Source organism: Rissa tridactyla, chromosome 5 (genome assembly GCF_028500815.1).
Source record: "Rissa tridactyla isolate bRisTri1 chromosome 5, bRisTri1.patW.cur.20221130, whole genome shotgun sequence".
Lineage (NCBI taxonomy): Eukaryota > Metazoa > Chordata > Aves > Charadriiformes > Laridae > Rissa > Rissa tridactyla.
In genome coordinates this window covers 76196506-76209113 of record NC_071470.1, presented here as the reverse complement: position 1 = coordinate 76209113, position 12608 = coordinate 76196506, and the positions used below count along the sequence as shown (strand labels likewise).

The window sequence follows — 12608 nt, the reverse complement described above, 5'->3', positions numbered from 1 at the left end:
TACCCGCCGACACCCCTCTTTGGGAGCACTTGATGAGTGTTTTCGGTGGTGTTTCTTAATTCTTTTAGGCCATTAGCTCCCAGGACCGGAGCTGGGACCTCCTCCCGCACGCAGAGCTGGGGCCGTGCCCCTTCCCATCCCTCCCCGCCGGCCCGGGGGTGCGAAAAGCCTTGTCGGCAGCAGCGAGGGTGCTTTTTGAAGTCTTTATTGCGGCTGCAGGAATACATCAGGAATGCTCAGTGGCACCTTCCTCTCCCAGCGGGAGGACCAGCAGCCATCTGCCGGGCATCCTCCATCTCCTTTTGATCTCCCGCTTCCCTGCGGCCGTCAGCCTTTTCCCCAGCCCCATAACTCCCCCCCTCCATCCGTGCACGGCCGGAGAAGTGGTCCCCGATGCCGGCGTGGCCGGACCCGCAGCCGTTCGCCTGTGTTTATCCCAGCAGGCAGGACCCCCCGTCGCACGCCTCCCCCAGCTCCGAGCTCACCTGAAAAAAAGGAGGGGGGGTGGTGGAAAGGAGCCGAGGGGCAGCGCCGGGGCTGGAGATGGTGTGATGGGGGCAAGGTGAGGAGGGGGGGGGGATAGGGCTTTACCTTGTCGGCACAGTAGAGGGGGGGTGAGTTTGGGGGGCAGCAGGTGGAGGCGAAGTCGGCTCGCTGCTCCACCAGCTGCCCCAGCAGCTCGGGGCTGGCGTCCGCCATCGTCCGTGCCAAGCTCTCCCGCAGCCTGTGGCGTGGGTTTTAGCAGGGATTCGGGGTCGTTAAATACCCATATGGCATTTTTTTTTTTTGCGGGGGGGGGGAGGAGCACACGCCGAACAGGGTTGGACGCCCTGCAAGGGGTGCGTTTTGCGCCCCTTTCGCTGCTATTGAGGCTCAAGAATGCACATCCTCGAAATTTTGGCCAATTGCACCCGCCGACCCGGTTTTGGTGGTGGGGAGTAAGGGGGGAAAAAAAGCTCACCTCTTCTTGAAGTCGAGGAAATTCAACTGGGTGTACTGCCCGCAGAGCTGCTCGGCCTTTTCCAGGAAGGGGGGCAGCTCTTCTCCCATCCGCAGGCGCTGGGTTGGCAGAGGGTGGCTGTCACCAGGCTGGGAAAAGCCTCTGCGGGGGGGATTTTTTAGGGGGGGGACACACCAGGGCGAGCCAAGGGAGCCATCCCTGCCCCTCACCTTGCTGTCCAGGCAGGCGTGGGGGTCCTTGGCAGAGCAGCACTCCCCCCTGGCTTTTTCGGAGGCGTCGTATAGCTTGCCGAGGACGGCGTCAGGGATGGTAGTGTGCCTCCGGGCCAGCTCAAACAGGTACCTGGAGAGGGGAAAAAACACGTCGTTGAATTAGTTTTTATTACTGTTTGGAGTTGTGTGAGTTTTTACCACTTAAACATCAATTTATTTATTTTTTTTCTTCGGAAGGACCTGACGCAGAAAAAGGTGTCGTAGCCGTAATTTCGCGTGTGTGCCCTAAAATCATTGCATCGCAGGATGGTTTGGGCGGGAAGGGACCTTAAAGCTCATCTCATTCCACCCCCTGCCCTGGGCAGGGACACCTCCCGCCAGACCAGGTTGCTCCGAGCCGCGTCCAGCCTGGCCTTAGAACGCCTCCAGGGTGTCTGTGAGGTTTAAAAAGTTTTTCTCCGGCCTGTGCGTTCCACAGGAAGGTGTTTCCATCCTCTCCTGCAGATGCCAAGCTGCAGTCATCCATTTTCGGTACGAGCCGTCCTATATCTCGATGACCCACTCAACGTGGGACGGGCGCATCTTTGTGCAGCCCCCGGGCGGGGGGTGAGAGTGGAAGGAAGAGAGGATGCTCCCCCCGGTTCTCCTAACAATAACCAAACCGTATAACGAAGAAAAGGGTGGTTGGGGGGGTGTCAGCTCATCCGCTGCGGGTTCCACTCACCTCTTGGCACGGCGAGCCCCCTCCTCACCGCAGAGCTGCCCGTCGGTGGGCTTCGGGGCCGGCGGCAGCGTGGGGGCGGGCGCCGGTGGCAAGGCAGAGATGCAGAAATAGTTCTGCACCAGGTTTTTCCCCTGGCAGCAGGTGGCAAACCTTTTGTCCCGGGGCCCCAGCGCGTCGCAGGCTTTGGCCGTGTGCTCCGATAACTGCGAAGAAGGGAGTGGAGGGTCGCGCCGGGGCTCGGCACATTCCCGGGATGGGAACCCCTTGGCTTGCGGCTCGGGAGGTGGGTTTTGGGGTGGGCCTCCTGGCCCCCCCCCCTACCTTCTTGGGCATGCAGTCCTCATCCACCGAGTCGCAGCACTGGGAAAAGACCTCGGCAGCGTCTTCTGCCAGGGGGAAAAGGTCCTCGAAGGACGCGCTGGGCATCTTCTGAGCCAGCGAGGCCAGGTAGCTGTGAGGGCAACGGGGCGTTGCGGGGGGCGCGGGGAGCTCAGCTCCAATTTCCCCTTGAACTGCCCCAAACGGGGGGTTTTGCCTCACAGGGGCGCAGCAGCGGGGGGGCAGGGGGAGATGGTGGTGAGCCATGGGGCTCGCTCTGCCCCTGCGCTATAGGGGATGCTGCAGCACGCTTGGTTTTACGCCTTGATCCGAACTTGTCTTTGGGAACGCTGCCTGCCAATGGGCTCCGCAGCTGGAAATGGGAACGGGCTCGTTGACCGTGGAGAGAAAGGGCCATTCCTCCCCCTTTTACCTTACGGTGACTTTGTCCTTCCCGTACGCCGCGAAGCGGGAGCACACCCGGTTTGACATCAGGGTGAGGAGGGAAAGGGTTTTCCTTTCCAGTTTCTGCCACACAAGAAAAGATGACAGAGGTGTCCTCCGAGGGAAACAGAAGCCCTTCCCTGCCACCCCTCCCCGGCCCATCGGCACGGTGCTCGCCCGGCTCCGCAGGGAGCAGGGATGGGGACAAGCCGGGGGGTCCGAAGGGTCTCACCTCCTTCAGGAAGCAGGCGGTGGGCGCGGGGGAGATGCAGCAGGTGGAGACCATGGAGAGGAAGGTGGTGGTGGATCCCAGGAGCACGGGCAGGGGTGCTTGGCCGTAGCTGCTGGAGTACTCGTGTAGAAACCTGCGGCAGCAGTAGGTTGAGGAGACCCGGCACCGCGGCATCAGGTGCTGGGCTGCAGGAGATGTGGGGGCTTGGGGGTGTTAGTGCTCCCCGGGGATGGCATGCCCTCTCCATTGCACCAAGCAATGGTGGCCCCTCTCCAGCCACTTGCACAGGCGACGGCAACCCTCATCCCTTTGGTAAGATCCTGTTCCTGGCACTTGTGCAAGTGCAGGACACCCTGATGTTTTATTCTGTTGGACCGGTAGCCCCATGGCCACCGAAAGCAGAGGGATGAGACTGGGAGAGGTTTGCTTGGTGGGCACCCAGGTGTTGGGTGGCACCAGCCCGCTCCTGGGCTCAAATGGGCATTATCATAGAATCACAGAATGGTTTGGGCGGGAAGGGACCGTAAAGCCCACCCAGTGCCACCCCCTGCCCTGGGCAGGGACACCTCCCACCAGCCCAGGTTGCTCCAAGCCCCGTCCGACCTGGCCTTGAACCCCTCCAGGGATGGGGCAGCCACAGCTTCTCTGGGCAACCTGGGCCAGGGGCTCACCACCCTCACAGCAAACAATTCCTTCCTGATTTTTAATCAAAATCTTCTCTCCTCCAGTTTAAAGCCGTTCGCCCTCGTCCCATGGCTCCCCTCCCTGCTCCAGAGTCCCTCCCCAGCTTTCCTGGAGCCCCTTGAGGGACGGGAAGGGGCTCGAAGGTCTCCCCGGAGCCTTCTCTTCTCCAGGCTGAACCCCCCCAGCTCTCTCAGCCTGTCCTCACAGCAGAGGGGCTCCAGCCCTCCCAGCATCTCCGGGGCCTCCTCTGGCCCCACTCCAACAGCTCCGTGTCCTTCTGCTGTTGGTGCCCCAGCGCTGGAGACAGCACTGCAGGGGGGTCTCCCTGGAGCCGAGTAGAGGGGCAGGATCCCCCCCTCACCCTGCTGCCCGCCGGTGCTGGGGGTGCATCCGGAGGGCTTGTCCCCACCCCGCCCTACCTGTCCGCGAAGTCCTTGGGGTCCTTCTGGAAGGCCTGGCAGAGCTCCTCGTTGGAGGGCTGGAGGTAGCGGGGCAGCTGCTGGGGGGAGTGTCGCAGGGCGGCCAGGCACAGCTTCTGCTCCAGCCCCTCCTGGGCGCAGCAGCCGGCCGTGCCGGGGTGGGACGGGAAGGGCGAGCTGCCACCGCAGGATTTGGCCGACAGAGCTGAGGACTGGCGGGATGGAGAGGAGGTTACGTGCCGGGGAGAAGTCCCGTCCTCTTCCCATCCCCTCCCGAACCCCGGTTTCGGGAGGGGTTCCATCGCCAGGTTTGGGTCAGGCTCACCCCGGCATCGTAGCAGGAGGGGTCGGCACTTTCGGTGCAGCAGGTTTCGGCCAAGGAGACGATTTCGCGGACGAGGTGGGAGATCTCCTCAAAGGTGGCGTTGGAGTATTTCCTGCTGTTGGCAATGATGGTCCTGGGAGCAGGGAGCAAGGAGAGGGTGAGTTGGCAGGCATGTTTCTCTTAAAAAAATAATTAAATCACGTTGCAGCATCGTTCTGATGGCTTTAACCCCATCAGCTGGAGAGGAAGAGCAAGAAATAGCAGCGTATTCCTCGGAAAACAGCCAGGAAAGACCTGGAGGGGGGTCTCAGGCTGGGGGCTGCCCTTTCCCAGAGGATCCTGCGCCAGCTCTGTTAAATAATTCCTAATTATTTAGGCACCTAATTGGTTTTGAGCCATTCAACAACAAAGCAAACTTTTCTCCTGTTCAGAGCAATCAGGGTCCTCATCTGCAGGGAGTGAATAAATCTCCTTTCTAGTATTATTTTTATTTAATTTTGGGGGTTTTTTTTTGGTCTTGGCTTAGGTACCGAGTGTCCTGGGAAGGCAAACACGGCAGGAGGTACCTACAGGGTTCGGAAGTTCTCCTTCCCCAGGATCTTGAACTCCTGGCAGACTTTGTCCCGGACATAAGCTTTACCTGTAAGGGCAGAAAAAGGAGGATTTTTGTGAGCAGGATTTGGGCTTTGGCTCTCTGGGGTGGTGGGACCCGGTGGTGGGAGAACGCCGGCAGTGCCACCTCCCTTCGGGTGGCAATTGCCAGCAACCTTGCTCCTTGCAGAGGAAAAAAAAACCAAAACAGCATGGAGAAAACAAAACAAAACAAAACAAAACAAAAAAACTACGGAAAATAACTAAGGTCTTTTGCTTTTTGTCGGGGAAAATGATAATTTGGGCAACGGTCTGTTCCTGCTTAATTCCCTATTTCGCTCTGGCGCCGTGCTTCCCTCCCCGGCAGCGCGGGAAGGAGGGATGCCACGCCACCACAGCATGCCGTCTGAAGCCTGCGGGGCTCCGGCTTTATTCATTTGAGGATTGTTATTTTTTTTTTTTTTTAACACCTTTCCTTCTTTTCTCAAGTGGGACCCGGTGGTGATTCCTGGGGGGAGACGCCGGCACGGTGCTGCAGACCAGCGAAGGATGCTGTGTCCCCCCTGCCCCCTGCAAGGGGCAGGCGAAAAACCTTGTCCAAACGGACTTTTTGCCACATTTTAAATGGGTGCTGCTTGTTTTTCTGGCGGGATTTGGAAGCCACAAGGGCTGGGAGCTCTTGGAGATGGGACCGTGGAGGGCAGGAGCCCCCAGCGGCAGAGGCATCCCCGGCGACTCCCTCATCCCGGGAAAAATGCTATCGATTTTTGCTACAAACCACATTGGTTAGACTTTGGTACCGGCAAGGTAAATACTGATACTGGTGTATTTACTGGTATGAAGAGTACGGAGCGGGGTCATCCCCCCAAAAACAAAGGGTTATGCGCCGTTACACCGAAGGTCACATTGCTCCGGTGGGAAAGGAAGGGAGCTGGGGGGGGTGGCTTTTGCCAGGCTGGAAAAAAGGGGAAGCGCTGGTAAAAGGCTCTTTCCTCGCAGGAAGAGCGGCTGCCAGTCCTGCCGTTAAGCGCCAACTTGTCGCATTTCTTTTCATTTCCATAAAGCGGTACAGGAGAAGTTAAGTTTGGAGGGTTTTGAGTCTTTTTTTGGCAGGGGGAGGGTTCCCTGTGGAGCTGTGAAGGCAGGAAAGGGGGGGCACGGAGCATCCTTTCCACCCCCTGGGGTGGAAAACGGTGGGAAAGTGAAACAGTGCTTGTGAAGGGGCTCAGAAAATCTCATTTTTCCCTTGTTGGGGGAAGAAGCCGGGCCCTGCGATGCCGTCCTCTCCTCCTCCCTCCATCCCAGCTCCTCCAGCATCACCCCAAGGGGTGTCCTGGGTACCAAACCATCACCCCTCACCTTCCCTTCCCTCCCTCTGATTCCTGCCCGGCGATTTGGCAGCCGGTTGAGGAGAGGGGAGGCCACCAAAAAAATGTTGGAGCTGCTGGACCAGCCCCCCTCACCTTGTCCCCCTTGTTCCCCAGGGGACGTCAAAGCCCCCGGGGCGGGAGAAATGCCCTTACCTCGGTGCATGGCATGCGTGGTGGCCAAAAGCAGCAGCAGGCCGAGAGCTGGCCTCATCTCGGGGCTGGTTTCCCTCCTCCTGACGAGAATCGGTGCCGGGAGACCCATCCCAGCGTTTATAGGGACGTCGTGCCCACGGCCGGGTGAATGATTAATCCCGGCGGCAGGGCAGAGGGCGAGCATCCTTGGCCTGCCCGCCACAGCCTGGCCGCCGGCGCCTCCAAAATCGGACCAATTTTAATCATTAACTCAGCAAAACGGGGATGCGCCGCTTGGGGGGACCTCGGGAAGGGTCTTCCTACCCGTGATGGATGGGGAATGGTCCTCCCAGCCCCCGTGCGAGGAAGGAGGCATCGCTTTTGGGGGGCAAGCACAGCAAACTCCCCTCCCCCCCCAGGGCGGTGATGGGGTGGGGACACGGCGAGGCGACGGTGGCCCTGCTCCGCAGTCACCGCGTTCCGCTGGCGTTGGGTCAGGCTGACTCCCACCCAAGCGGACCGCGGAGCCACGGGGGTCAGGAGCAGCTTACTTAGCCAGCCTGAGGAAGGCAGTCGACGGGCATCGTGGCCCCCGGCTGCTGAAAAAATAAATGTCTAGCAAAATTTGCCCCGGGGTTTGTGGTGTTTGCTGAAGAAACTGGCTCCTCCCGGGTGGCTTCCCATGGGCAGACAGACCGGTGTTTTTAGACCGGGGGAATAATAAAACCAGGAAGAATGGCGTGGGGTGGCTACCGGGGGAGGATTCAGGGCCACCAGAGATCGCAGGAGGGTTTGACGACGCTGCGCTTGGGGAGGAAACCCCAGGAGAACGGGCTGTTTGGGTGTAAACACAAATATTCGCTCTCTTTTGTGACTATGGCTGATGAACGGCCACCCGTCCGGCTGGTTTGGAACGAAAATCGGGATAATGGGTGTCTGGGTGCTTCAGGGTACCTCTCTGTTTGCCCCCCCGCCTCCGCTTGGATGCTTCGGGAAGGTGCATGTATATGATGCCAAATGACAGGAGACGTAAGGTACATACATAAAACTCCCCATATACGAGGTTTCCCCTCTCTCCGGTGTCCTATTTTCGGCAGGAAAAGTCCGTGAAGAATTAGAGAGGGGGAAATCCCCCTCTAAAGGAGAAACTACCCAAGCCTCAACGTAAAACACCCGCTTAATGCAATGAAAAGCTGTGTATTTGCCAGGGAGGTGGCGGGCCTCCCTCCCGCCCCCACCCAGCGGCGCCTCAGGTGGTGCCCACCCGCAGAAAAAAAAAAAACAAACCCAAAAGCCCATATTCCTCCCCCAAAAAATGAATAGCTGGGGGTTTATTATCCCGCTCAGGACTGCTGCTCTGGGGCAGGGGGAGGCGGGGGGTGTGTGCAAAAAAATAGCAAAACCCGAGTAGTCCTGATTGAAACCCACGTCAAAAAGGATTTTTCCTTTTTTGTCGACTCGGAATTTCCCACCTGACCCCCCCCCGCTTCACGTATTTTACTTCAAGAGCGAGAAAAAGGAGCTAGAAGCAGAAATACGCACGCGGATGGGGACTCAAGCGGCCGCTGTGGCCTCTTGAAGGGGTAATAAATACGGAGCTTATACAAAAGGCTGATTTCTTACCCCGAAAGGGCAGCCTTCGTTAGCGTTAATAAGGACAAACACTTCTCTGGAGTGACTTCGGAGAGGAGCCATCGAGACACAGCGACACGTTTGAGCTTCGTCTGGAAAGAGGACAGAAAAATCTCTTTTTTTCCGGGACAAACCCAGCGGCTGCCCCGATGTCCGAGCGCCGCGCTGGGGAGCTGGGAATCGCTTCCCGTCGACGCCGAGCGGATTTCTGCGCCGTACAGATCAGCACCTCTCCCTCTTCCCTGATCACGTCCCTCCCTCATAAAGCGCTCCTGCAAGACGGCCTGGGGGGCCGGGGCAGCCTCCGAGACGTGATAACCAGAAAATAACCTGAAAAATCAGCGTGTAATGGGAACAGCCCCTGCTGCTGGAAGAAATCTCCTTTTTTTAGTAAAGAATAACCTGCGCCCACCCCGCGTGAGGTGCCGCTTCCCCCCTGCCGCGTTGGCTCCCACCCAAATCTCTGCCAACGCTGCTGTCACCACCCAATAACAATCACTTTGGGAAACCCCCCCCAAACCCACGGACGGGGACGGGGCCCCGGGGGGCAGCTCTGCTCCAGTGGGGGGTCACTGGGGCAAAGCCCCCGCTCCGGGATTGCGTCACCACCCGGCGCCGTGACGTCATGGCGCGTCACCACCTGCCCCTTCTGCCCCCCCGAGACCCTCCCCACGGGGAGCAGCCCCCCCAAAGCCCCCCCGGGCCGGGGGCACCCCCCAGGCTGTGCCGGATGGACGGAATCGGGGGGGTTTGGGCACCCCTCAAACTGCCCCGGGGTTTGGGGGGGGGGGGGACACACGCAGCCGCCGCTGCCGCAGGAGGTGCCCGGGGCGAGCGGGGGGCTCCGGCCCGTCGCCAGGAAGGTGGCCAGTGTGGCCACCAGCGTGGGTGCCACGGGACACCCCAGGGGTCCCCGGGGGGGTACGGGATGGGGATGCTGCGGGACCCGGGAACAGCCTGTGCCCCCCCGAAGCCCCTGAGCCCCCCCGGCGGCGGCTGCTGCCCCATTCCCTGCTCTGGGGGGGGTCCGTTGAGGTTATTTTTAACAGAAACGGGGAGGGCGATGGGAGAAATCCGCATCTCGGGGGGGTTGGCGGCGCCTGCACGGCCCGTGCCCCCGCTGGGGCCCCCCCAGGCGAAGGCACCGGCCGGGATAAAACCGGCCGGAGCCTGGAAAATGAGAGACCCCCCCCCGACCCCCGGGGAACGGGCCCCGGAACGGGGCGGGGGCACCGGGGCATCGCCGTGTGCCATCGCCCCCGGGAAAAGGGTCTGGGGGGGGCTGTGCCTCTGCCCCCAGCCCCAGGGACCGGGGCTGCCCCAGGGAGGGAGAAATGGGGGGAAACCCCGTCCTGCCCCGCCGTGGGGGGGCTCTCGGGGCTGGGCGGGCTCCGTCCCCCCCGCTGCGTCGCCCCGGTTATTTGTCACCCAGCGATGTCCCCATCCCACTGATGTCCCCATCCCAGCGGTGTCCCCATCACACAGTGTTCTCACTGTCACAGCAATCTCCCCCCATCGCTGATGTCCCCCATCACAGCGATGCCCCCCCCCGCCAACAGCGACGTCCCCATCACAGCAATGTCCCCATCACACCTATGTCCCTCATGACAGTGATGCCCCCTCCATCACAGCAATACCCCCATCACAGCTGTGTCCCGTCCCCCCCCCATCACAGCCACTTCCCCCCCATCTCAGCGATGTTCCTCCACCACAGGAATGACCCCCATCACAGCGACCCCCCCCCCCCCCCATCAGACCAATGTCCCCTATCCCAGCAATGTCCCCCCATCAAACCAATGCCCCCCCATCACAGTGACCCCCTCCCATCACAGCAACACTTCCCCATCACAGCGATGTTCCCCATCAAACCAATGCCCCCCCCCATCACCGTGATGCTCCCCCCCCACAGTATGTCCCCACTATCACAGCAATGTCCCCCATCACACCGATGTCCCCCATCACAGCAGTGTGTTCCCCCCATCACAGTGATGCTCCACCATCACATAATACTCCCCCCCCCCCCCCCCCCCGCGACACAACACTGTCCCCCCAAACCTGGCCCGCTCCCCTGAGCGCCCCCGTCCCCAGCACCCCCGGGGGCCCCCGCTGCCTCCCCCCACCCCCGAGGGCCCCTCACTCTGATGGGGGGGGGGGGGTGGCGGCAAGTTTCACTGGGTTTTTTGGGTTGGTTTTGTTTGGGTTTTTTTGGGTTTTTTTGGGTTTTTTTTTTTTTTGGGCTTTGCAGCGTCAGTTTTGCCTTTTTCCCCACCACCAGCTGCCCGTGGGGACGGGGTGGAGGGGCAGGTGGGTTTGGGGTCTGCTGCTCATTCTGCTGCTTTTGCACCTTTACTTTTTATACTTATCGTTTTTTATTTTAGTGCTTTTTATTTTATTCTTCTTTCTTTTTTATTTTTTTAATTTTTTCTTTTTTTTTACTTTTTTCTTTTTTTTTGTTCCCTATTTTGTTCCTTTTTTCTCTTCTGTTTCGTTTTAAACTTTTTTCTGGGTTTTTCTTTTTTCCTTTTTTTTTATGCTTTTTTTTCTCTTTTTTATCTTTTTTCCCTTTTAAATCTGTTTTTTTTGTGTGTTTTTTTCCTTTTTTTCTAATTTTTTCTTTTCTTTCCTTTTTTCTGGTTTTTTTTTCCTTTTTTCTGTTTTTTTTCTTTTTTTTTCTCTTCCCCCCCCTTTTTTTCCCTCCCAGCATCCCCTGGGGCAGCCCCACAGCTGGGGGCCCTCCCTGGCTGACGCTGATGAGAAATGACCCTCAGCTGGGGGGGGTTTGGCTGGGGGTGGAGGGGGGATGTGATGGCGGGTGTGGGGCTTGGGTGCTTTTGGGCCGGGGGGGTGCAGGGAGGGGTGGTGAGCTGTTGACCCTGCCAGGGTCTTGGTTTTGCGGCTGCCCTCCCTCCCCTGGGCTGCCTGAAGCCCCCCATCTCCTGGGGGCGGGGGTGGCCGGAGCCTGTGTCCCCCTGCTGGGGCAGCGGGTCCCCAGCGCTGGCCGTGGGGGTCCCCGTGGGCCCCGCAGAGGGGCTGGGAGGGGCCTGGCCGCGCTGAGGAGACCAGCCCTGCTCCCCGGCTTGGCTCCGAGGTGGCTCTGGGCGCCCCGAGGTCTCCGGGGGTGCCCGGGGCCGGCCGGGCTCGTGCCCGGCTGCGGGGACTTGCCCCGGGCTCACCCCGAGCCCCCGGGCGGCGTGTTGGGGCTGTGGGACCGGCCGTGGGGTGGCCCAGAGCCTCGCTGGTGGCGTTGGCCAGTTGTAAGTAGAATTGTGACTCAGGGCGATGCTTTGGGGCGATTTGTGCTGGTTGTGGCTCTCCTGAGCGTGAGGGAAGGGATTTGCTGGCCCTGGGCCATGGGAAAGTCGTTCTTCTGGGTGGTTTCCCAGCAGCTGGTTCCCGCCGGGTTCCGTCTTTTCCCCGGGGACGGGGGTCGGCGTCGCCCCCAGGGTTTGGTCGTGTTTCTCCCCAGCCCAGGACTCTCCGGTTCCCCGGGTTCTGCCAGCGAGGGCAGGGGCACAAGGAACGTCAACCAGGAGATACGGAGGCTCCAACCCCTGATGGCAACTGCAGAGGGCCCAGAGCAGAGCCCGCCTGGGCACGGGACAGGACCCCGAGGAGATGTGAGGAGACCCCACACCCACAGTCACCGTTGGACACCCATGGGGAGCGCGTGAGGGGGGGTGTGGGGCACAAGGGAATCACTGCCTGGGGATCCCTTTGCTTGGGATCCCTCCCTTTGGAGGCACCAGCCCGGGCTGTCCCTGCTGCTGGGCCTTACGATTAAATGGATTATTTGATGACATCCAGCGTCTGAGCGTGTGTGTGTCCCCATGCCCGGGGGGTGTCTGTGTGTGCCCCCACGGACGGGGGGGGGATGCTGGGTCCAGGCAGCAGCTTCTCCTTTAACAAGCCCTTTCCCAAACTCCTCCTTAAGGGCAGCGGGAGCCCCTCGGGGGGGATTCCCAGGCTCCCCCCGCCCGGGGGCGGCTCTTCTGAGCCTGCTCAGGGCCCAGCCCGGGGGCGAGCTGGGCTTCGGGGGGTCCCTCCCGCTCCCCGGCCCCCCCGGCAGAGAGAGCGACGGCTCCGTCGCCGCCCCCGCCCCTCCCCGCAGCACGGTAAGGAGAGGGGGAGCTGGGGGGGGGCTGCCGTGGGACACGGGGGGTCCTTCCCCTGCCAGAGCCCCAGCCCGGCCTCGGGGACGCGCCTTCGCCCTGGGGGGATTCCAAAGAAATGCCCCAAACTGGGGGAGGAACGCGTGGGAACGGGCAAAAGGCGGCTCCGGGCGAGCGGACGGGATGGAGCGAGCATTGCCCGAGGAGACGGAGGTTTCTGTGTGTGTTTTTATCGATATTCATACATTTTCATATATCTATTGCTATGGGGGGGTGTGGGGTGTGCCGCCGTAGGAGGGTCTGGGGGGAAGCAGCCGGGTTCTGGGCTCAAACCTGCCCGGGGCAGCCGGGGCCCGTCCGTGTCTCTGCACAGAGCAGAGAAATGCGTTTTCCGGCTGGAAATGCAGAACCGGGGAGGTTTATGATCTGGATAACTGCAGGCCGTCTATTAAAAA

The 12608-nt window shown here is 60.5% G+C and overlaps 1 protein-coding gene across 1 annotated transcript; it reads right to left on the bottom strand.

Annotated features, from left to right (window-relative positions):
* Window positions 1-240: 240 nt before the first annotated feature.
* Window positions 241-6543, bottom strand: GC (GC vitamin D binding protein). The gene is made up of 12 exons (XM_054202939.1): window positions 6434-6543; window positions 4890-4959; window positions 4320-4452; window positions 3995-4206; window positions 2892-3024; window positions 2649-2743; window positions 2219-2348; window positions 1898-2100; window positions 1171-1303; window positions 962-1059; window positions 592-724; window positions 241-485 (listed from the first exon to the last, which is right to left on the bottom strand). The coding sequence occupies exons 1-12, from the start codon at window positions 6540-6542 to the stop codon at window positions 432-434; spliced, it is 1503 nt and encodes a 500-aa protein (XP_054058914.1). The 5' UTR covers window position 6543; the 3' UTR covers window positions 241-431.
* Window positions 6544-12608: the final 6065 nt, after the last annotated feature.